This window comes from Schistocerca nitens, chromosome 11 (genome assembly GCF_023898315.1).
Source record: "Schistocerca nitens isolate TAMUIC-IGC-003100 chromosome 11, iqSchNite1.1, whole genome shotgun sequence".
Lineage (NCBI taxonomy): Eukaryota > Metazoa > Arthropoda > Insecta > Orthoptera > Acrididae > Schistocerca > Schistocerca nitens.
In genome coordinates this window covers 171,847,647-171,874,113 of record NC_064624.1, presented here as the reverse complement: position 1 = coordinate 171,874,113, position 26,467 = coordinate 171,847,647, and the positions used below count along the sequence as shown (strand labels likewise).

The following is a 26,467-nucleotide window of genomic DNA, read 5'->3' as shown; positions in this document are numbered from 1 at the left end:
ATGAAGGAAGAAATGTTCATGGAGAATTTCATAATTTATATTATCAACTACAAATATCACCAGACAAATTCTTTGAATATAGGTAGATGAGCAGAGAGATGTTTGACTATCTCAAAATAAAGACAAATGCTTCTCACATGACAGATAACTTTAAACAGCTGATAAGTGCGGAAGAATGAGTGATGTTCCACAGGTGGCGTCTATTGCATAACAGTAGTGTATGAATATCAAGAGCTCAGATGGAAACCCAGTTCCAAGCAAACAAGGGAAAACAGAAAGGTGGAAGGAGTATATAGAGGGTCTATACAGGGGAGATGTACTTGAGGGCAATGTTATAGAAATAGAAGAGGATGTAGATGAAATGGGAGATATCATACTGCGTGAAGAGTTTGACAGAGCACTGAAAGACCTGAGTCGAAACAAGGCCCCGGGAGTAGACAGCATTCCATTATAACTACTGACAGCCAGTCCTGACAAAACTCTACCATCTGGTGAGCAAGATGTATGCAACAGGCGAAATACCCTCAGACTTCAAGAAGAATATAATAATTCCAATCCCAAAGAAAGCAGGTGTTGACAGATGTGAAAATTACCGAACTATCAGTTTAATAAGTCACAGCTGCAAAATACTAACGCGAATTCTTTACAGACAAATGGAAAAACTGGTAGAAGTGGACCTCGGGGAAGATCAGTTTGGATTCCGTAGAAATACTGGAACACGTGAGGCAATACTGACCCTACGACTTATTTTAGAAGCTAGATTAAGCTAAGGCAAACCTACGTTTCTAGCATTTGTAGACTTAGAGAAAGCTTTTGACAATGTTGACTGGAATAATCTCTTTCAAATTCTGAAGGTGGCAGGTGTCAAATACAGGGAGCGAAAGGCTGTTTACAATTTGTACAGAAACCAGATGGCAGTTATAAGAGTCGAGGGGCATGAAAGGGAAGCAGTGGTTGGGAAAGGAGTGAGACAGGGTTGCAGCCTCTCCCCGATGTTATTCAATCTGTACATTGAGCAAGCAGTAAAAGAAACAAAAGAAAAATTCGGAGTAGGTATTAAAATCCATGAGAAGAAATAAAAACTTTAAGGTTCGCCGATGACATTGTAATTCTGTCAGAGACAGCAAAGGACTAGGAAGAGCAGTTGAACAGAATGGACAGTGCCTTGAAAGGAGGGTACAAGACGAACATCAACAAAAGCAAAACGAGGATAATGGAATGTAGTCGAATTAAGTCGGGTGATGCTGAGGGAATTAGATTAGGAAATGAGACACTTAAAGTAGTAAAGGAGTTTCGCTATTTGGGGAGCAAAACAACTGATGATGGTCGAAGTAGAGAGCATATAAAATGTAGACTAGCAATGGCAAGGAAAGTGTTTCTGAAGAAGAGAAATTTGTTAACATTTCAAGTATAGATTTAAATGTCAGGAAGTCGTTTCTGAAAGTATTTGTATCGAGTGTAGCCATGTATGGAAGTGAAACATGGACGATAAATAGTTTGGACAAGAAGGGAATAGAAGCTTTCGAAATGTGGTGCTGCAGAAGAATGCTGAAGATTAAATGGGTAGATCACATAACTAATGAGGAATAGAATTTGGGAGAAGAGGAGTTTGTGGCACAACTGGACTAGAAGTAGGGATCGGTTGGTAGGACATGTTCTGAGGCATCAAGGGATCACCAATTTAGTATTGGAGGGCAGTGTGGAGGGTAAAAATCGTAGAGGGAGACCAAGAGATGAATACATTAAGCAGATTCAGAAGGATGTAGGTTGCAGTAGGTACTGGGAGACGAAGAAGCTTGCACAGGATAGAGTAGCATGGAGAGCTGCATCAAACCAGTCTCAGGACTGAAGACCACAACAACAACAACAGTGTTTTAAGCTAGCAATTGGGATCATAATCTGGTCCTGCATTAGGCCCCACCACACTCACTGCAAGAAGAAAGTTTGCAGTGAAAGTGAAAAAGGGCAACAGAAAAGAAAAAACTCCAGCTGCATCCACAAACAGCATTAACCGTCCCTGTATTGACCGATCGAGTGCGACAGTCACGGACCGCCATCCCACAAACTGATATCCGGTAACTGTACACCACAATTAATGCATGTCTGCATTCAACAGTCTTGTATAACACAAGTGTTCACAGAGAGTATTTCGGAAGTCACAAAGAGGATGTCATTTGTGATCGACCAAGTTTATGAGTGCAGTACGAAAAACTGTAATAATCAAATATACAGGGCGTTACAAAAAGGTACGGCCAAACTTTCTGGAAACATTCCTCACACACAAACAAAGAAAATATGTTATGTGGACATGTGTCTGGAAACGCTTACTTTACATGTTTTAGCTCATTTTATTACTTCTCTTCAAATCACGTTAATCATGGAATGGAAACACACAGCAACAGAACATACCAGCGTGACTTCAAACACTTCGTTACAGGAAATGTTCAAAATGTCCTCCATTAGCGAGGATACGTGCATCCACCCTCCGTCGCACGGAATCCCTCATGCGCTGATGCAGCCCTGGAGAATGGCGTATTGTATCACAGCTGTCCACAATACGAGCACGAAGAGTCTCTACATTTGGTACCGGGGTTGCGCAGACGAGGGCTTTCAAATGCCCCCATAAATGAAAGTCAAGAGGTTTAGGTCAGGAGAGTGTGGAGGCCACGGAATTGGTCCGCCTCTACCGATCAGTCGGTCACCGAATCTGTTGTTGAGAAGCGTACGAACACGTCGACTGAAATGTATGGGAGCTCCATCGTGCATGAACCACATGTTGTGTCGTACTTGTAAAGGTACTTGTTCTAGCAGCACAGGTAGAGTATTCCGTATGAAATCGTGATAACGTGCTCCATTGAGTGTAGGTGGAAGAACGTGGGGCGCAATTGAGACATCACCGACAATGCCTGCCCAAACGTTCACACAAAATCTGTGTCGATGACGTGATTGCACAATTGCGTGCGGATTCTCGTCAGCCCACACATGTTGATTGTGAAAATTTATAATTTGATCACGTCGGAATGAAGCCTCATCCGTAAAGAGAACATTTGCACTGAAATGAGGATTGACACATTGTCGGATGAACCGTTCGCAGAAGTGTACCCGTGGAGGCCAATCAGCTGCTGATAGTGCCTGCACACGCTGTACACGGTACAGAAACAACTGGTTCTCCCGTAGCATTCTCCATACAGTGACATGGTCAACGTTACCTTGTACAGCAGCAACTTCTCTGACGCTGACATTAGGGTTTTCGTCAACTGCACGAAGAATTGCCTCGTACATTGCAGGTGTCCTCGTCATTCTAGGTCTTCCCCAGGCGCGAGTCATAGGCTGGAATGTTCCGTGCTCCGTAAGACGCCGATCAATTGCTTCGAACGTCTTCCTGTCGGGACACCTTCGTTCTGGAAATCTGTCTCGATACAAACGTACCACGCCACGGCTGTTGCCCTGTGCTAATCCATACATCAAATGGGCGTCTGCCAACTCCGCATTTGTAAACATTGCACTGACTGCAAAACCACGTTCGTGATGAACACTAACCTGTTGATGCTACGTACTTATGTGCTTGATGCTAGTACTGTAGAGCAATGAGTCGCATGTCAACACAGGCACCGAAGTCAACATTACCTTCCTTCAGTTGGGCCAACTGGCGGTGAATCGAGGAAGTACAGTACATACTGACGAAACTAAAATGAGCTCCAACGTGGAAATTAAGCATTTCCGGACACATGTCCACGTAACATCTTTTCTTTATTTGTATGTGAGGAATGTTTCCTGAAAGTTTGGCCGTACCTTTTTGTAACACCCTGTATGTTCCTGGGTACGGGTATCCGGTTTTTCTCAGTGAGTGTTCAGTATTGGGGAGTGTGGATTCACTGGCAAAAAGGAAGACCTCGGAGAACAGCATGCAGCCAGTAACTAGCTGGGTAGTAATATTTCAGTGGACAAAATGGTCGCGGCTAGTGTTAATTCACTGCAATAAATTTCATCGCCTTCCCTATATATTTGAGAGCGGAGTCTTTGTGTGACTCTTTCCCTATTGACTCTTTGAAGTGTATTCCTTTTTGGTCGTTGTGGGGATTAATGGTGGGAGTTTGCTAGTATCCAGTCGGAGGTGATGTGTTGAACTGTAACAGTGTACGTATCCCACTACATTGATGGGACCATCATTCTTGAAAGTAGTCAGACAGCTGCAGGGCTTTTAATTATTGACTTTTGAGTTGCCGGAATTTTAATCCTGTAATGTTGGGCAAAGCAAGGCTAGCAATCTTTATTTTTACATGTGTAGCAATGCAGGGAATTAATTGGGTGTTACTACGAATGTTTCTGACTAAGTCCACATAGTAGCACTACACATATTTTGTCTCTCACAAAGCACATCGCATGTGGATTTCAACCTCCACAACTAATGTGTTTTTTGTGCAGCAGCGTGCAAACTCCAAAGAATGAATGAGAGGAATGTTTCAAACATTAGGAGAAGCAAAAGAGTGATGGTAAATTACATTAAAAAGAAAACTTCCAGAACCAGTGTATAAAAGTCTCAAGGACAATCCCTGCAAAATTGTAAAAACACATTATCAAAGAGTAAAATAAAATCAATAAGACAGAACTGGATCCTCTTTATTCTGCAAATGATGTAATGATACTGCAAAAATAGTTGATGTAATATATTTTTTTAATTATTTCAAACCAAGAGAATTAGTGCAACCTGCATTCCGTAGGAATGTTACTGTTCCAAGCATGGCCATAGTACACAAATAAAATTTCTGGAAATCCAAGAACAGCACAGCATTTTACTGCATGTATACATGTTTGTGTTTGTGATTGAGGGGCATGGGGCAGGGGGGGGGGGGGGTTGCAAATTTTTTTTTTTCCTTCCATGCCTCCGTTTATCAGTCAGAAGCTGCTATATTGTAGGCCAATTTTTAAAAGTTTTCACAGAAAAAAAAAAATCAAAAAAATTTTATGCATATCATCATTTCTCAAAATATTTTCTTTTCAAAGTTACACACTTCTGTATGCGTCCAAATTAGCACAGGAAATGTTTTGTTCAATCTGATGCTGATACCTCAAAAATGTGCTTTCAGAAGGGTGCAACAGTGTTCTTTTGATGACGAAAATCTCCATCCGTGCATTCCTCATTTGATTGGTGGGCAACACAAAGCCATTAGGTTATACATTGTGGCAACGGGACAGTAATTCGATATTTCCCTCTGCCATATATTCAGCCGTTTCACATGCTGTGGGACAGCTGGCACTCTCATTATCAAGAATGATGCAACCGTGTCAGTTGTTTCACCTGATTTCATTGCTGACCTGTGGCAAACAAACTGTTGTGTACCTTTTGGCACTGTTGTTCAATCACAATTGGTGCTCAATCTCTGACTCACATTTTGTCTCCCGTTTAGCAGTTCCGTATCGAGTTTGCATTTTCTCCGCCACACGTTTGGAGCATTTTCTTACTCCAAGTTTTTGAGTATCTTGCAATATGGAACAAATCTTTTTCTCACCTAATTGTCCACGCAAAAGGTATTTCGGTCTCTGATATGCTTAAGGATGCTTACCACTCGGCAATTCCCGTAAATTTTTTTATCGACAGCATCCCCCCTTTTGTAGCAACTACCAATTTTCACTGACATTCAAAATATTATTATTGGTGGAAGCACGACTGTGAAGAAAACTCTACAAACCAACTGCAAACAGTCATTTTTGAAGGTGATCTACTACGACTGGAGAACAGGAGACATTGTTCCCATCTTCAAGAAAAGACTTTGTAAAAACTACAGAGCAATAACCCTTAACAGTCATACAGCCAAGATTTTTGAAATAATTTTATTGAATCGAATAAGTGAAAAGATAGAAAAGGAGCGGAGTGAAGAACAGCACGGGTTTAGGAAAGGAAGAAGCACGATCGACCTGATATTTTCTATCCGTCAACTGATGGAAAAAAGTTGGGAGTGTAACAAAAGGGTGATAATGGTTTTTATAGACATAGAAAACGCATATGACTCAGTTAACAGGGAAAGACTCCAGGAAGAAATGAAGAAGATAGATATAGAAGATGGTTACATTAATGTAATAAAGACAATGTACGGAGGACATAATTGTAGAATTATGACACTACTGGGGAACTCTAAATGCTTTGAAATAAGACAAGGACTTGAGCAATGAAGTATTCTATCTCCTGCATTTTTTAATGTTGTGATGGAGGGAATGAACAGGGCAGTTAAAGATGTAGTAAAAGAAAAAGACAAAAAGATGATTTTTGCAGATGATATGGTATATGGGGTGGTAAAGAGGTAGATGTACAGTTACAGCTTGATGCGGGGAAGGAATTAATGAAAAGGTATGGATTAAAAATAAATAAAGATAAGAGTGAAATAATGGTATTTGGAAGACAGAAAGGGATCAACGGAAATATTACCTTGAATGGAGAACCCCTCGAAGTGGTAGAAAGTTTCACTTATCTAGGGAGTGAAATATCCAGGGATGGAAGAATAACTAACGAAATTAATAGGAGGTTACAGAAGGGAGGCAATTTCTACCAAACAATAAAGCACCTGATTTGGAATAAGGAGGTTTCAAAAAAGCAAAACTCCTTATGTATAAGAATTATTACATCCCTATTGTCACCTTGATGGAGAAACATGGACAATGACAGAAAGGGACTGGAGCAGACTGCAAGCAGGGGAAATGAAATTTCTCAGAGAAGTTAAGGGAAAAACAAGAATAGACAGAGTAAGGAATGTAGAGATTAGAAAGGACCTAAAACAAGAAAACATGTTACGAGGATGCACGGGCAGAGACTCCCCAAAATTACGGAAGAACTAAAGATGGATGGGAAAAGACCTAGAGGCCGCCCAAGAACACGGTGGAAAATGGGAGTGAGAATATCTGTAGAAAGGAGAGGTGTGACCTGGCAGCAAGTGGAGGAAGAAAAGTGGTGGGAGGACCGAGCCAAACGGAGAGGACTCGTCAGCACCCAGACCCGGCAGTAGCTGGAGCGGGATTCGGATATACTGGCAGTTGAAAAAAGCATTTTGAGGTCTGTTGTTGTTCTGCTTGCCACAATCAAATCCATAACACTGCAAAGGGACACGAAGTGGAATGGGCACATAAGCTCGGTTGTGGTTCTGGTGTATGGTCGACTTGGATTTCTGGAGATAATTCTAGGAAAGTGTAGCTCGTGTATAAAAGAGATCGTATAGAGAACAATCGTGGGACTCATTCTCCAGTACTGCTCAAGTGTTTGCGATCAGCAGCAGTTCATATTAATGCCTTACCATAAAATTCCGAGTTATCTCGTTTTCATTATTTTGACAGAAACTTACAATTCTGAGTATACTCGGGAAACTTAAGAAAAGACCTCTGAAAACATAAAATCCTGCTTGCATCCATTTCAGCACTGATAGTTAAGTGTTTGGCCACTAGAGAGCATCTGGTCCTGCATTTGTAGCCCGGCCGTCGCGTTTCAGTTGAAGTGCTCGCCACTAGATGTCGTCTTTACTGTGTGCAGCTGTGGATACTCTAAAACAAAACATATGCTTTCAACCTCTCTCCTGTATTATTGTTTACACAGTGCTTTCAGAAAAGAATCACAATAGTGATCCTGAGTTGACAATGAATTTAACAGCTCAGAAAACGAATAAGAATGTCATGTTACTTCATCAGAGACTGTAACTGACGACAGTTCGTCAGTCGAGTGATAAGTACTCGCCAGTTGTACGAGATAAATACTTCCACTGAACTACAGCTATCTCTTCCGAGATTTATGTTCGTAGGAAATGATTTTGAAATACATGATTGGACTTCATAGCTACACAGAAACTAAAAAAATGACTTCAAGTAACCTAATATTTTACTCAAAGCCCAGTGCACGAGTATACTTGGGATTTTATTATTGGTGATGTTTAAAATTTTGTAACTCAATATTTTGAGCTTTAAAACCTGTCTTTAAATGTTTATATGCAATATCATTCATTATAGGAGGTTTTTCATTAATGAAAAAATATTATTTTCTTGAACATGATTTGAGGAAACAACTGTTAAGTTAACGGGTTAAAGGAAGATGTGGATGCATACTGCTATATTCTTTGCTAGTAGGTTCAATCCACACACGAGTATTAAGGAAACGCAGTGCACCGTACAATGGCTAGTGGAAAATGTCTGTAGATACAGATGAAAGAGTGAATGAAAGGGTCAATTAGTGATGACCCTCCAGAAATAAATCATACGAAATTAATATTTGCGATTAAACTTACCTGATGCCATGTTTGCAGAAAGTATTAAGAGACACAGTTAAATTCCGCAAGAATTCTGACTTGACGTGCTCACATTTAACACTTTTCTGTCGACTTTTTATTCCAAATTGCTAGTGCCATATGCATAGACACATTCATCCTCGTAGCGCCTTCACTGAAAAATTTATGTTTTCAAATTAATTTCACAAATAGATTTGGGTCAAATAACTTTCATTAATAACTTGAAAATAAAGGATTTTTGGACATATGTTTATACAAAAATTTTTGTCTTGGTGTAAGGAACCATCCCCCAAACTCTGTAAAAGTATATCCTAATCTTACCAGGTAAAATAAATTCATAAAGAAAATACACTATCAATGGAGTATCTAATATCTCAGCAAAGTGTTTTAAGTGTTGGGAGCAGCATAAAATTCCTGGTTGTTCATATTCAAACCATATACTGTAATGTGGCAGACCAAGAAACACTACATTGATGCGATCAACAACAGAAACGATGGCTTTCCACAGGCAGTGAAACAACAAATGTTTTTTAATTACTATTAACTTCACCATTCTTAACTGTAATAAAACACATGTCTACCAGTGTCATTATACTTTAAAAGCACACACGTGGGTAGCATAATATCATCATTTTATAGCTGGGATGTTTGAGAACACAACATGAGAACAGCTTAGAAATTTGTATGAGGTATTTATCAAATGTTTAACTGTAATGAATTGTTCAGCTTTGATCCTTATTATGCAAAACAGTCATACAAGCAATAATTTAATTTAAGTGTAAATTAATTTATTGCAACTTTAATCACACTGAGATTTAGTCTCACAGTTCATCACTGTAGCATATCATTTGTGTCGGTATGATTATGTATATAAGGAAAATGTTCCCTCCCCCCAAAAATAAACAATTATTAAAGTGATTAACTTATTAAAAAAAACTTCATCTGGGGCACAGAACATTTCGGGCGTGAAAGATGGAGCCTAGGGAAGAAGTAAATGAAATCGAGATAAAAAGAATACGCAGGCCTACCAATCGTGAAATCTCCCAAAGATGTAGCGATGAGACAACACTGTGGAAAACAACAGAGAAAAAAATGACATACGGGTAGCTGTCACATAACGTGTCACAAACAATTACTTGCAAACATTCTAAAAGGAGCCAAAAAAAGACAGAAATGGCAAGCAAGACTCCAATCAGCATTTTTAAAACAGATCATAAATAAAAGAATAGAAACTCTCTGTAGGATTATTAACAATGTAGGGAAATATACACTGTTACTTTATGGTAAATATGACATGATAAGTTTCAGACAGGCACAATTATAAGACACTTACAAGGGAACCTCCCGATCGCACCCCCGTCAGATTTAGTTATAAGTTGGCACAGTGGATAGGCCTTGAAAAACTGAACACAGATCAATCAAGATAACGGGAAGAAGTTGTGTGGAACTATGAAAAAAATAAGCAAAGTATACAAACTGATTAGTCCATGCGCACATAGGCACCATCAAGGATAATGTCAGATCAGGAGTGCCATGGTCCCGTGGTTAGCGTGAGCAGCTGCTGAACGAGAGGTCCTTGGTTCAAGTCGTCCCTCGAGTGGAAAGTTCAATTTTTTATTTTCAGACAATTATTATCTGTCCGTCCGTCCGTCCGAGGCGACTGTGAAACTGTTGCATTCATTTGTTGCAGTTTATGTGACAAACTCATATTTTCATCACTTTTTTTGGAGTGGTTATCACATTCACATGAAAACCTAAATCGGGCAAGGTAGAAGAATCTTTTTACCCATTCGCCAAGTGTACAAGTTAGGTGGGTCGACAACATATTCCTGTCATGTGACGCACATGCCGTCACCAGTGTCGTATAGAATATATCAGACGTGTTTTCCTGTGGAGGAATCAGTTGACCTAAGACCTTGCGATCAAATGTTTTTGGTTCCCATTGGAGAGGCACGTCCTTTTGTCTACTAATCGCACGGTTTTGCAGTGCGGTTGCAAAACACAGACACTAAAATTATTACAGTGAACAGAGACGTCAATGGACGAACGAACAGATCTTAACTTCACGAAAATAAACTTTTCACTCGAGGGAAGACTTGAACCACGGACCTCTCGTTCTGTAGCTGCTCACGCTAACCACGGGACCGCAGCGCTCCTGAGCTCACATTATCCTTGATGTAGCCTATCTTGCACGTGGACTACTCAGTTTGTATATTTTGCTTATTTTTTTCATAGCTCCACACAACTTCTTCCTGTTTTCTCGATTGATCTGTGTTCAGTTTTTCAAGACCTATCCACTGTGCCAACTTATAACTAAATCTGAGGGGGGTGTGATGGGGAGGTTCCCTTGTTAGAAAAGCTGATGGCCACAGTGTTCATAAGCAAAATAGAAACACACACCATTTGTTTACATAAGCAAGCACACCTCACGCACCCACGGCTGCCAACTCTGTCAGCTCGGACCAGAATGCAACTATCACGTGTGGTGGAAACAGCGGCTAGGAGGTTGCGGGGAGTGGGAACAGAGGAACAAGTGCAGTGTCGGGAAGTTCTGAAGCAGGAGGGTGGGGAAAAAAGGAATGAAAAAGGAGAGGAGTGGTGGAAGACGGGTGGGTGTGAGCGCAGAGGGCAGCACACAGAGAGGGTGGGAGACAAGAATGGGGAGGAGATGAGAGGTTAGAGGGGATGGAAATTGTTGGACAGAGTGTGTGGAGACAGTACGTTACTGTAGGTTGAGGCCGGGATAATTACGGGAGCAGAGAATGTGCTGCAAGGGTAACTCCCATCTGCGCAGTTCAGGTGAGCTGATGTTAGAGGGGAGAATCCACACGGCTCGGGTAATGAAGCAGCCACTGAAATTGAGGATGTTATGTTCAGCTGCTTGTTGTTCACAGGGTGGTCCAGTTTGCTCTCTGCCACAGTGGCCGTTCATCACGGTGTACAGCCGGTCGTAGCCGTACCGATATAAGAAGCAGAGCTGGCAAATGACGTGGCTGCTTTCGTAGGTGGCACAGCCCCTGATGGGGTACAATACACCTGTGACGGGACTGGAGTAGGAAGTGACGTGTGGAGCGGCAGAGTGGTGAACTAGGATGTTGTGGAGGTCAGGTGGGTGACAGAACATCATTTTAGGAGGGTGGGAAGGAAAACATAGGTACAAAGAAGGTAGCTGGCGAAGAAACCGTGGGTAACAGAAGAAATACTTCAGTTGATTGATGAAAGGAGGAAGTATAAACATGCTCCAGGAAAATCAGGAATACAGAAATACAAGTCGCTGAGGAATGAAATAAATAGGAAGTGCAGGGAAGCTAAGATGAAATGGCTGCAGGAAAAATGTGAAGACATCGAAAAAGATATGATTGTCGGAAGGACAGACTCAGCATACAGGAAAGTCAAAACAACCTTTGGTGACGTGAAAAGCAACGGTGGTAACATTAAGAGTGCAACGGGAATTCCACTGTTAAATGCAGAGGAGAGAGCAGATAGGTGGAAAGAATACATTGAAAGCCTCTATGAGGGTGAAGGTTTGTCTGATGTGATAGAAGAAGAAACAGGAGTCGATTTAGAAGAGATAGGGGACCCAGTATTAGAATCGGAATTTAAAAGATCTCTGGAGGACTTACGGTCAAATAAGGCAGAAGGGATAGATAACATTCCATCAGAATTTCTAAAATCATTGGGGGAAGTGGCAAAAAAAACGACTATTCATGTTGGTGTGTAGAATATATGAGTCTGGTGATATACCATCTGACTTTCGGAAAAGCATCATCCACACAATTCCGAAGACGGCAAGAGCTGACAAGTGCGAGAATTATCGCACAATCAGCTTAACAGCTCATGCATCGAAGCTGCTTACAAGAATAATATACAGAAGAATGGAAAAGAAAACTGAGAATGCACTAGGTGACGATCAGTTTGGCTTTAGTAAAAGTAAAGGGACGAGAGAGGCAATTCTGACGTTACGGCTAATAATGGAAGCAAGGCTAAAGAAAAATCAAGACACTTTCATAGGATCTGTCGACCTGGGAAAAGCGTTCAACAATATAAAATGGTGCAAGCTGTTCGAGATTCTGAAAAAAGTATGGGTAAGCTATAGGGAGAGACGGGTCATATACAATATGTACAACAGTCAAGAGGGAATAATAAGAGTGGACAATCAAGAATGAAGTGCTCGTATTAAGAAGGGTGTAAGACAAGGCTGTAGCCTTTCGCCCCTGCTCTTCAATCTGTACATCGAGGAAGCAATGATGGAAATAAAAGAAAGGTTCAGGAGTGGAATTAAAATACAAGGTGAAAGGATATCAATGATACAATTCGCTGATGACATTGCTATCCCGAGTGAAAGTGAAGAAGAATTAAATGATCTGCTGAACGGAATGAACAGTCTAATGAGTGCACAGTACGGTTTGAGAGTAAATCGGAGAAAGACGAAGGTAATGAGAAGTAGTAGAAATGAGAACAGCGAGAAACTTAACATCAGGATTGATGGTCACGAAGTCAGTGAAGTTAAGGAATTCTGCTGCCTAGGCAGTAAAATAACCAATGATGGACGGAGCAAGGAGGACATCAAAAGCAGACTCACTATGGCAAAAAAGGCATTTCTGGCCAAGAGAAGTCTACTAATATCAAATACCGGCCTTAATTTGAGGAAGAAATTTCTGAGGATTTACGTCTGGAGTACAGCATTGTATGGTAGTGAAACATGGACTGTGGGAAAACCGGAACAGAAGAGAATCGAAGCATTTGAGATGTGGTGCTATAGACGAATGTTGAAAATTAGGTGGACTGATAAGGTAAGGAATGAGGAGGTTCTACGCAGAATCGGAGAGGAAAGGAATATGTGGAAAACACTGATAAGGAGAAGGGACAGGATGATAGGACATCTGCTAAGACATGAGGGAATGACTTCCATGGTACTAGAGGGAGCTGTAGAGGGCAAAAACTGTAGAGGAAGACAGAGATTGGAATACATCAAGCAAATAATTGAGGACGTAGGTTGCAAGTGCTACTCTGAGATGAAGAGGTTAGCACAGGAAAGGAATTCGTGGCGGGCCGCATCAAACCAGTCAGTAGACTGATGAAGGGGGGGTGGGGGGGAACCTTCCTCGGTGAGGACACGACGACAGGTATCTGAAGCCCTGGCGAAGGATGTGGTCGATTTGTTCCGGTCCAGGGTGGTACTGGGATATGATACAGGAGTCAATAAGTATGCTGAAATGGAGACGGCTTGTAACAAGACAAGACGGCTTGAGATCTGCTGACACGATTGAAAGCTGCCAACCAGCCTAGAAACTGGAAGAACGGAAGTAGCAATACCACTTACCTTCATACATATATTAAAAGAGGAAGAAGGTATTGTACCGAATAAATCTCTCGGTACAGCAAAGAGTGAGTTCCAATTTGAAACTTCCTGGAGGATTAAAACAGCCGTCCGCAGTGGCCGAGTGGTTCTAGGTGCTTCAGTTGGGAACCGCGCTGCTGCTGCGGTCGCAGGTTCGAATCCTGCCTCGTGTGTGGATTTGTGTGACGTCCTTAGGTTAAGTTAGGTTCAAGTAGTTCTAAGTCTATGGGGCTGATGACCTCAGATGCTAAGTCCCATAGTGCTTAGAGGCATTTGAACCATTTTGATTAAAACTGTGTGCCAGGCACGGACTCTAACCCAGAGCCTTTTGCGCCACCGGCTGCCCTCACAGATTTAGTCCTGCCAGTACCTTATCTCCTACCTTCGAAACTTGACGGAAGTTCTGTATACCTTGGGAATTATCACTCCTGGAAGAAGGGATACTGCAGTTAATTAGCTCAGCCACAAGCAAGGAGAGTGGTGGAAACGAGATCTGCCCCACTGGTGGGTGTGTCCCTGTTCGAGTGCAGTGTAAGCACAGCTTCTCGACAGGAAAGATTTCCTGGCAACTGCAGCCACACTGTTCATCACAAAAGTGCCCATACTTTGGCACACACATTTAGTACAGTGAGTTTCAAAAGATTGTAATATGTTTTTAATTTTGAGGTTGCAAACAGAAAATACACAAATTAACAAGCAAAGACTTTCTGCTATTTATTAATAATCTACATCTCCATCTATACTCTGCAAACCACTGATTGGTGCATGGCAGGGTTAAGTACATCACCATTGTGCCAGTTTTAGTGTTTCTTGCTGTTCCATTCACATACACAGGGCAGGAAGAAAGAATGATTGAATGCCCCTGTGCATGCAGTAATTATTCTAATCTTATCTTCCCGATCGCAATGTGAGTGATACGTAGGACGTTGCAGTATAATCCTCGAGTCATCATTTAAAGCCAGTTCTTGAAACTTTGTTAATGGACTTTCTCGGTATAGTTTATGTCTGTCTTCAAGAGCCTTCGAGTTCAGTTTCTACAGTATCTCTGCAACACTCCCCTGTTAGTCCTATCTTGTATGGATCCCACACACTTGAGCAGTATTCTAGAACCGGTCACACAAGTTATCTTTTAAGCAAACTCCTTTGCAGACTGATTACATTTACCCATATTTTACCAATAAACCAAAGTCTCCCACCTGCTTTACCTACAACTGAGCCTATGTGATCATTCCATTTCATATCCCTACAAAGTGTGGCACCCAGGTGTTTTGTAGACCAATTCCACTCACTTATACTATAGTTTTTGTTTTGCAAAGTACACAATTTTATATTTTTGATCATAAAAGAAAACTGCCAAATCTTTGCACCACTTTGAAATCTTACCAAGATCTGACTGAACATTTATGCAGCTTCTTTCGGACAATACTTCATTATACACAAGTGCATCATCTGCAACCAAATCTGAGGTTACTAATAGTATCATCTGCGAGGTCATTAATATACAGGGCTATTACAAATGATTGAAGCGATTTCATAAATTCATTGTAGCTCCATTCATTGACATATGGTCACGACACACTACAGATACGTAGAAAAACTCAAAGTTTTGTTCGGCTGAAGCCGCACTTCAGGTTTCTGCCGTCAGAGCGCTCGAGAGTGCAGTGAGACAAAATGGCGACAGGAGCCGAGAAAGCGTATGTCGTGCTTGAAATGCACTCACATCAGTCAGTCGTAACAGTGGAACGACACTTCAGAACGAAGTTCAACAAAGATCCACCAACTGCTAACTCCATTCGGCGACGGTATGCGCAGTTTAAAGCTTCTGGATGCCTCTGTAAGGGGAAATCGACGGATCTACCTGCAGTGAGCGAAGAAACGGTTGAACCCGTGCGGGCAAGTTTCACGCGTAGCCCGCGGAAAATTGGCTCATGCCACAACTGGAGACCGACAGCGTCGACTTCATCTTTCAACAGGATGGTGCTCCACCGCACTTCCGTCATTATGTTCGGCATTTCTTAAACAGGAGATTGGAAAACCGGTGGATCGGTCATGGTGGAGATCATGATCGGCAGTTCATGTCACGGCCTCCACGCTCTCCCGACTTAACCCCGTGCAATTTCTTCCTGTGGGGTTATGTGAAAGATTCAGTGTTTAAACCTCCTCTACCGAGAAACGTGCCAGAACTGCGAGCTCGCATCAACGATGCTTTCGAACTCATCGATGGGGACATGCTGCGCCGAGTGTGGGAGGAACTCGATTATCGGCTTGATGTCTGCCGAATCACTAAAGGGGCACATATCGAACATTTGTGAATGCCTAAAAAAACTTTTTGAGTTTTTGTATGTGTGTGCAAAGCATTTTGAAAATATCTCAAATAATAAAGTTATTGTAGAGCTGTGAAATCGCTTCAATCATTTGTAATAACCCTGTACAAAGTGAACGGCAAGGGTCCTAACACACTTGCCTGGGGCACACCAAAAGTTACTTCTACATCTGAAGATTACTCTCCATCAAAGATAACATGCTGTGTTCTCCCTACCAAAAGTCCTCAATCCAGTCACAAATGTGACTTGATACCTCATATGATTGTACTTTTGACAATAAGTGCAGGTTCGGCACTGAGTCAAATGCTTTTTGGAAATCAAGCAGCATTTCGTCTGCCTGGAAGCTTTGATCTAAGGCTTTCAATATGTCGTGTGAGAAAGTGTGAACTGGCTTTCATGTGGTCAATATTTTCAAAATCCATACTGGTTGGCATTGAGGTGGTCATTCTGTTCAAGATACCTCATTATGTTTGAGCTCAGAATATGTTCTGAGATTCGGTAACAAATCGATGTCAAGGACATCTGACAGTAGTTTTGTGTGTCACTTCTACCACCCTTCTTGTAGACAGGTTCGGTCTGAGCTTTTTTCCAGTTTTTTATTCGAGAGATTGGCGATAGATTATAGTTAGAAGAGGGGCTTACTCAGCCCCAAATTCAGTGTAGAATCAGGCAGCGATTCCATTGGGGCCTGCACCTTTGTTCAATTTTAACAATTTCAGCTATTTCTCAACATCCCTGACACTAATACTTATTTCATTCACGTTTTCAGTGGTACGAGGATTAAATTCAGGGAAATTCACTTGTGTTTCCTTTGTAAAGGAACATTTGAAAATGTAGTTAAGCAATTCAGCTTTTGTTTTGTTATCCTCAATTTCAGTTTCTGTCTCATTCACTATGGACTGGACACTGTCTTTGGTGCCACCAACAGCAGTTACATATGGCCAGAATTGGTTCAGAATATGAGTTCTGTGAAAGATCATTTGACAATATTCTGCTACAGTAATCACTGAAGGCAACATGTAACATCCATTACATTATCAAAAGTAGTCAAACACAAAAAACCTTTATTGCTATCTCAATTGTGTTACCACATCAATCACCATTTCTTCAATATGTCCACAAAGTTTTCTCCCCAAAATAAGAGCTGTTTCAAAAAGACGAAATTCTAGAGTTGTATTGAAGACCAATATGTTAAATGACAGTTAAGAATTCTCCATGCCCAAGGAGGAATGAAATGAAATTTCTCCTTCAGTGCATCGAACTTTGTCAAAAGCCACCCCTGAAAATTATACACTGCAGTTTTAAAGATTACTCACTGATGACCTAATGTAAAAAGTTACTTGTGCAAATACTCCTTTCTGAATTCATTCTTTAAACATGGACTGTACAGAAGTACATTCCTCAAGTCTTTCAAGCATAAGCTGCAATTACTCACCCAAAAGCCCATTCTGTACACAGAATTTACACAAGCTGCATGGAGAAATTCTCCCACTTGCCTTTCTGTCACCTTACAAGAATCAAATTAATGAGCGAGATGTGCACATCGGGTGTCACTGAAATGGTGTAAATTTGTGGCACCTGTTACAGTTCCAGTGCGCAACACTGAAATTTTCAAAGAATACATATAAAATTAATGAAAATGTTTACAACAAACAATGGAAAATCCAACATGGATTAATGACAATATTATGAAATGGATAGATTGCTACTAACCATACAGCAGAGATGATGAATTGCAGACAGGCACAACAAAAAGACTGTCAGAAAGTAAGCTTTCGACCAAAAAGGCCATCGTAAAGGTTCCGTAATGTGAGGTGCAACAGCCGTAAGTGTTTTATACAGTGGATTTTAACCATCAGCTGTTTATTAGGATAAACTCTGTGACGCCTGTCTGTCTGACATGAGATATGACTGTCAGTATTTTAGGACAAATTATGTCAGGTGTTTGTACAATTTCACTTGATAATGTTAATACCGTTTAACTTGAAAGAAATATGGGAAGTTTTCAACTAGTCTGTTGTGCCATACATCCAGGATGATGGTTAATAACCGAAACTGATGAAAGCTTTTTTGAAAAAAAAAGCTTACTTGTTTGACAGTCTACTTCTTGTGCCAGTCTGCGAATCAGCATCTTCACTATATGGAAAGTAGCAATCTATCCTTTTCGTAACATTTCCGTGAACGACAATGTTTCTAATAAGAAAACGCATGCAGATACAAACACAATCAAGTGACAGAAGTACTCTGTTTCCGATAGCCTTCACATTCCATTCATACTGCTCTGCCCCTTTCCATTTGTCCTAGGGTCCTGATTGACTTTCCTTCCTTATCCTTGACCAGATCTTTTTCCTTCCCTCTCTTTTCCCATCCAAAGTTCTGTGCGGTGAAAATACTAAATGGGCAGTGCATAATTATTTTTCTCACTCTCCTTGATCAGGTATGTGTAAACATAGACAAGTGTACATCAGAAAACTTTGATACCGGCTATAGTGACCACCTTTCGCAATTACTGACCGTACCTGCAAAACACATTTCGACCAGTATAGAAAACGTCACCCACAAAAGAATTTATAGTAGGGAAAATATTGAATACTTCCAGTACCTAATCAGCAAACAATCTTGGAGAGAAGTATATGATACCTATAGTACCAACGAAAAGATGGAAAATTTTTTGAACATTTTCAAGTATAACTTTGACATAGCCTTTCCACAAAGGAAAGTGATTTCCAAAAGCACAGATTGATTCAAAAACTGGATTACATCAGGCATTAGAGTACCTTGTAAAAGGAAGCGGGAACTTTTTCTGCGGTCAAAAACTCACAGCAATCCAGAATTTATTAATTATTTCAAAAAATACAAGTTAGTTTTTATACAGGTCATAAAAAAGGCAAAAATTAAGGAAAATGACAAATATATTATGAAGTCATCCAATGAAACTAAGTCCATGTGGAAAGCTGTGCAGGATCTTACGGGGAAGAAGACAACTCACAAAAATATTGTGATATAGCATGATGGCAAGAATGTCACTGACCCTAGGGCAGTTGCAAACGGTTTCAATTCTTATTATGCAACTGTTGCTGGAAAATTAGTGAAGGAAAAATTTGGAAATCCACCTAATACAACATGTAAAGAACTTTCATCTATACAAATAAATAATATATCCATGTTCCTCAGTCCAGTAAGCCCAACAGAGCTCCTAAATACCATTAATTCACAGAAGAGTAAGTATTCAGCTGGTATTGATGCTATTCCAGATTATATTATAAAAATAACAGCCCGACAAATACATTCACCTTTATTGGACATATGTAATTCATCCTTATCTACATCTACATCCATTCTCCGCAAGCCACCTGACGGTGTGTGGCGGAGGGTACCCCGAGTACCTGTATCGGTTCTCCCTTCTATTCCAGTCTCGTATTGTTTGTGGAAAGAAAGATTGTCGGTATGCCTCTGTGTGGGCTCTAATCTCTCTGATTTTATCCTCACGGTCTTTTCGTGAGATATACATAGGAGGGAGCAATATACTGCTTGACTCCTCGGTGAAGGTATGTTCTCGAAACTTTAACAAAAGCCCGTATTGAGCTACTGAGCATCTCTCCTGCAGAGTCTTCCACTGGAGTTTATCATCTCTGTAACACTTTTGCGATTACTAAATGATCCTATAACGAAGTGCGCTGCTCTCCGTTGGATCTTCTCTATCTCTTCTATCAACCCTATCTGGTACGGATCCCACACCGCTGAGCAGTATTCGAGCAGTGGGCGAACAAGCATACTGTAACCTACTTCCTTTGTTTTCGGATTGCATTTCCTTACGACTCTTCCAATGAATCTCTGCTGGGCATCTGCTTTACCAACGATCAACTTTATATGATCATTCCATTTTAAATCACTCCTAATGCGTACTCCCAGATAATTTATGGAATTAACTGCTTCCAGTTCCTGACCTATTTTGTAGCTAAATGATAAGGGATCTATCTTTCTATGTATTCGCAGCACATTACACTTGTCTAAATTGAGATTCAATTGCCATTCCCTCCACCATGCGTCAATTCGCTGCAGATCCTCCTGCATTTCGGTACAATTTTCCATTGTTACAACCTCTCGATATACCACAGCATCATCTGCAAAAAGCCTCAGTGAACTTCCGATGTCATCCACAAGGTCATTTATGTATATTGTGAATAGCAACGGTGCTATGACACTCCCCTGCGGCACACCTGAAATCACTCTTACTTCGGAAGACTTCTCTCCATTGAGAATGACATGCTGCGTTCTGTTATCTAGGAACTCCTCAATCCAATCACACAATTGGTCTGATAGTCCATATGCTCTTACTTTGTTCATAACTGACTGTACCTGCAAAACACATTTCGACCAGTATAGAAAATGTCACCCATAAAAGAATTTGTAGTAGGGAAAACATTGAATACTTCCAGTACCTAATCAGCGAACAATCTTGTGGTGTCTTCCCTCAGCAACTGAAAATGGCAAAAGTAATACCCCTATATAAAAAGGTGGTCATCAATGTAAGGGTAACTATAGGCCTGTGTCTCTATTGTCAGGGTTTTCGAAAATTATTGAAACAGTGTTCCTTTCAAAACTAATTACACTCTTCGACAAGAATAATATTATTTCTGGATGTCAACATGGCTTCTCACCATAGCGATCAATTGAAACAGCCACTTTCAATCTGATAAACCATGTCTTAAATGCACCACAGAAATATCTCAGGTTTATTCTTGGATCTAACAAAAGCTTTTTATGTGATTGATCATTCTATACTTCTGAGGAAACTTGAATGGTATGGTGTAAGAGGTGTGCCAAATCAGTGGATTGAATCATATTTGGAATATCACTCTCAGGTAACTGAAATTAAGTACATGGAAGGAAATGAACTCCAGGTACACCTTTCAGAACCATGTGGACTAAGTCATGGTGTTCCACAGGGCTCCATTTTAGGTCCCTTTCTTCTTTTGGTCTACATTAATGATTTCCCATCACACATTAGGGATTCTGAACCAGTACTGTTTGCAGATGACACCAGTCTATTGATTGAAGGGAATAAAGAAGAAAATCCTACTGCATCTGCAAAATATATTACAAAAAGTGTGTCTGAATGGTTTACCAGAAACAGGCTAATAGTTAATCCCCAAAAAACGGTACTCACGAATTTCCACACTGATCAAAATAAAAATCCGGCACAACCTGTAATATGTATAGATAACCAAAACATTAGTGCTGTCAACGAAACTAAATTTCTTGGGATTCATATCCAAGAGAATCTTAAATGGAGCACTCATATCACATCCCTAAATTCAAAACTAGCAAAAATGAGCTATGTAGTAAGAATTCTCTGCAACAATACTGAAGTAGGGTATCATTTTCAGGGAAATGTACACCAGGACATAACAGCTTTCAGAAAACAAAAGGCTATTATAAGAATAATAAAACGAGTGAACAGCAGAAAACCATGCAAACCTTTCTTTAAAGATCCTACCCCTTCCCTCCATTTATATACTGGAAGTAGTCACGCATGTCAAAAAAAGCATACCGAGAAAAGAAAACGTTTTTCCTCAAAACAAAGGTGTCCATGATTACAGTACCAAGTCAGACAGTGACATACATGTTAATCATTGTAACACCACATCATGCCAAAAAGGTGTATATCATGCTGGAACAAAACTTTACAACTGATTACCAAGACATATAAAATTTCTTCCTGAACTACAAAGCTTTAAAAAGTCTGTGACAGCCTACCTTCTGAAAAACTGCTACTATTCAATCTCACGGTATCTTATGCAAGAAAAAATGTAATTTGTATTTTTAATTGTAGAAATAAGTTATAAATATACAGTATTTCAGAAATTTGTAATTATTAACTGTATAGATCCAATATGTCATAAAAATTTAAGTCATGTATGTTTGACATTTGAAAAACCAATAGCTAAAAAAGGTTTTCTGTCCAATATCCTGTGTACAATATATGTAGGCCCTACTGAAAAAGAGATTTACATGGACAAATAAACAAAGTATTGCATGAGGATTCTTAAAGCAAATGTGAATGTATTTAAATTTTTATTTACATTATTTAGGTTCATCTGCCATTTCAGGTTTTCCTGTATATGTATGTGCCTAAAAAGTTTTCTCCTTACCAATGGGAGTTTTTCTATTAATGCAAGGAGGATTTTCCATGCAGTGAATTTATTGCAAGCCTGTTCGTTCTCAAACATTATTTAATCGTCCGTTACGACGACTCCGCCATCTAATTAGGTCGGAACGGACACTTCAACAAGGCCACATACCTATACTACCTTCTCCTCATTAAAAACGCGTTGGATTAACTGTAACGTTCTCTAACGCCTGCGGTATTTATATGGTTGACTTTATTGTATTAAGCTGACGTATCCTGTGGTATTGTAAAATGATCCTTGGGCAAAATAATTCCTGGCACTGAACGTACTCTATACTTGCAAGAGGTAATTTACACAATTTTCATTTCTGTATACATTTGCTCCGCGCAATAGAGTTTTTTTGCTGTCTCTACTTACTGACTCTCTCTCTACTTTTTGCAATATTATTCTTTAAAGTTAGTTTACAGACAATTCTGACTAAGAAGTTAAGTTTCAACCCGAGCATGTTATAACAATTTGGCATACGACGGTAAACGATAATTTGAAACCAACAGAAAGGAAATTCGTAAATTATGGAAAACTTGTATCTGTGTGGGGGATTCGAATTCGAACGTATATGCTCCTGGGGAGAAAACCAGTCTCGACCTAACTGCTACATGCAATAAACAGATATTTTCATCTTATTAAGGTAACAAATGTTTCTCAGGAGAGCCAAAGATTAACTTCCATATCGTATTACATGAACATATGTACGATTTCTGGATGAATCATTCGTAAAAGGTGAAAGTAATTACGGATTGCATTAGGCTCTATAGGGAATATGGATTTTATTTAATATTCTATCATAGGATGGAACGGAGAAACATCACAATGAAGGGCTACCTCTGCTGTAAGGTCCACGGAAATCTGGAGTATCAGCATTTAGAACCCCAACAATCTTAAAATGTTTGTATCACAAGGATCTTACAAATGATACGACAAACATTATTAGTAGAGTATATTTGAAATGTACATTGCTTACCGTACCTTTACTTTATCAACCACAAGACGATTTCAAAACATTTCTGTTTCGAATGCTTCACTTCATAAACATTAGATTACGCCTTCCGATAAACACTTAATGGCAGTGCCCATTTACAGAAAATCATGCACTTTAGGGTACATATACATAGAGTAACTTATGTCTACAGACAGCAAATGTTCCTCCCAGTATGTTGCGCCCTGCGTATCTCGGGTTTGCACTTTGCAGGTCCTAGCGCTTCCCGGCGGCAGACATCGAAAGCTTCAGCGGCCCTTATACGATCAATAATACAGGACTGTCTCCCTAGACCGCCCAATAATATTGTGGTTCAACGAAAAAAGAAAAGAAAAGAAATATATGATGGGATACTGATTAATGGGATGCGAACCCCTCAGCTTTGCGAAATGACATCAAAGCTGCAACAGATTATGCATTTCAAAGTCATGGACGAAAGTTGGGAAACAAAAGTGATGTAGTACAGAGAAAACAGATCGTGGACATACACCACCTATATCTATATTTCGAATGCTTTTTTCGCAGTAGAAAGTCCTAGTACCCTATTTTTCAGTTGGTCAAAGTAGGTCAACTGATGGATGGGACACTAGTGCAGCAAAAAAACATACGTAAAATTGGCATGGAATAATTCAGATGATGTACTGGGTGATTCACGAAGAAATGCAAATATTTCAATATGTTATTCTACAAGTAAGACTAAGGAGAACAGTTCATATAAACATAGGTCCGCATATGTTTAGAGACGGAGTTACAACTAATAAAAGATTTTGCCAGAAATTTAGCAACTTAGCTAATGTGAAGCCATCGCAAAATTATACGAGGTTAAAGCAAAGCACGATTTCCATTTATTTTGTTGTTATTGATCTAGTGAATCTAATAAAACATGTCCCAGACGTGTACATGCAGTAGTTTTCCAGAACATCCAGAGAAGCAAAGAAATAATTTCGTAAAATTTTTAATTTATTAACTATTTGGCCCAATTTGTTTTTTAAATTGCAGCCAATTGCACAAAGTTCTCGGGTCTGGTGATACAGGGGGTACAACCAGCACCCCCGGTGCTGGTACAACCCGTCGGCTGTGATAAATGACGTCAGAATTGGCCAGAGAGAATTTAGTACACAGATGAAGGAGCTGACAAGAATGTTCAGAAACAAAGGAATAAAAGAGACGAAAAATATAGTTGACGTAACTAAAGGCCAGTAGTATTTTCACGTTAAGGATATCGCGTGGCTGTATCGTATTATTTCTCTGGAAAATGAAAGGGAAAAATGGATGGAAAATATTGGTAGCATAGAATACATCACGTCACATATATATGAGTTGTATCTCGAACCTCATTCGAACTGTATTACTTAAGTGCAGTACGGGATACAAGTTTCGCGTACGTCGATTTCTTCGTTTTCACTAGCATTGGTGTCCTGTTGTTCAGTTGCACTATGTATCCCGTGCTTCACTAAACCCTGTTCGTACGTAGATATTAGTACTATTGATGGACGAACGAGATACGTACATAATATTTGTATCCCATACTTCCGCTGACCTCTATATTTGTACACTGCTAACGAAAACGTGGAAATGGTACGTACGTTACATTTGCAACCTGTACCTCAGTTGAACTACGCGAAGAGGCAATAAGACGAGACACATACAATTTGTATCCCGTACTTCGCTATGGGGTACAATTTTTTTTTTTTTTTTTTTTTTTTTTTTTTTTGTCTTCGATGCTAATAGTATCCCATTCTGTACCTGAGCTATATAGCCATACACAACATTTGTAGGTGGTGGTGGTTGCTGGGATGTTTAAGGGGGACTAAACAGCAACATTTGTATCGATTTCTACGTCTGTAGCACGTCATCTTCGTGGTGTAGCAATTTTAATGGCCAGTAGTGTACTTATATAATAATCTTTGCTTCTCTGGACGTTCTGGAAACTATTGCAGATACACGTCTGGGACATGTTTTATTAGATTCTCCAGACCAATAACAACAAATTAAATGGAAATCGTACTTTACTTCAACCTCGTACAGTTTTACGATGGCTTCATATTAGCGAAGTTGCTAAATTTCAGGCAAAATCTTTTACTAGCCCAACTCTGCATCTAAACGTTTGCAGACCTATGTTTATATTAATTTTTTCTGTAGTTTTACTTGTAGAATTACATATTAAAATATTTGCATATCTTCGTGAATCACCCTGTATGTATAGGTTGTATCCTGTACTTCAGTTGATCCATATATGAAGGGCTTATTTCAATAGTGGTACAAGTCCATTTTTGTTCATATTGAGATACAGAGCCCTGAAGTTAAATGAGCGCTGAAAAATCTGCAGTTGAGATACCAGAAATATTCAAGCATATGGCTTCTTGCTAGAGATGAACCTTCCTTTCTGTTTGTTTGGCTCATTAATTTCAGAAGCGTTATAGACCGAAAAGTGGAGGTAATGGACTTGTACCACTATTGAAATAAGCCCTTCATACGTGAATTGAATTACAAGATACAATTTTAATGCATGTCGATGTTTTGGCTAGTACTGGTATCAGCTGGAGAATAGGATGCGAAACCGAAAAAAGCGAGAAACGTAAAATTTGTATCCCATACTTCAGTTGACGTACATATTTCAATTGAAGAATAGGACACTAGTATTAGCGAAGACGAAAAAAGCGACACGTAAAATTTGTATCATGTACATCACTCGACCTACATAAGTCACTGAAGAATACGTACGATACGATCTGAGGTACAAATGCCAGTGTTATGCATGCTTTCTTGCTTTCGCTGGTACTTCAGTTGATCTACATAGTACAGGATACGAATCAATTGAAAAGGAAACAGCAGTCGGAAGCCTTATTATCAGACAAAGGTATAATTCAAATTGTGTGCACAAATGATTTTAAAGTTACCAGAAGTGACAAGAAGCATACGCAGTATCCATCTCTTAACAACACATTAACTTATTTTTATTTACGATTATAGCCGATTTATTCAAATGGTTCTAATGGCTCTGAGCACTATGGGACTTAATTTCTGAGGTCATCAGTCCTCTAGAACTTAGAACTACTTAAACCTAACTAACCTAAGGACATCACACACATCCATGCCCGAAGCAGGATTCCAACCTGCGACCGTAGCGGTCGCGCGGTTCCAGACTGTAGCGCCTAGAAACGCTCGGCCACTCCGGCCGGCCCGCCGATTTATTACACTACTGGCCATTAAAATTGCTACAACAAGAACAAATGCAGATGATTAACGGGTATTCATTGGACGAATATATTATACTAGAACTGACATGTGATTACATTTTCACGCAATTTGGGTGCATAGATCCTGAGAAATCAGTACCCAGAACAACAACCTCTGGCCGTAACGGCCTT

The 26,467-nt window shown here is 40.0% G+C and overlaps 1 protein-coding gene across 1 annotated transcript in view; it reads right to left on the bottom strand.

Annotated features, from left to right (window-relative positions):
- Nucleotides 1-23,290, bottom strand: part of LOC126212848 (uncharacterized) — a 33,473-nt gene extending 10,183 nt beyond the window's left edge. Inside the window, exons 1-2 of the mRNA XM_049940277.1 lie at nt 23,087-23,290; nt 8,262-8,415 (exon numbers count right to left, since the gene is read on the bottom strand). Of these exons, the coding sequence (XP_049796234.1) occupies nt 8,262-8,271 (10 nt within the window). The 5' untranslated portion in view covers nt 8,272-8,415; nt 23,087-23,290. The remainder of the gene's footprint in view (nt 1-8,261; nt 8,416-23,086) is intronic.
- Between the last annotated feature and the right edge of the window lie 3,177 nt (nt 23,291-26,467).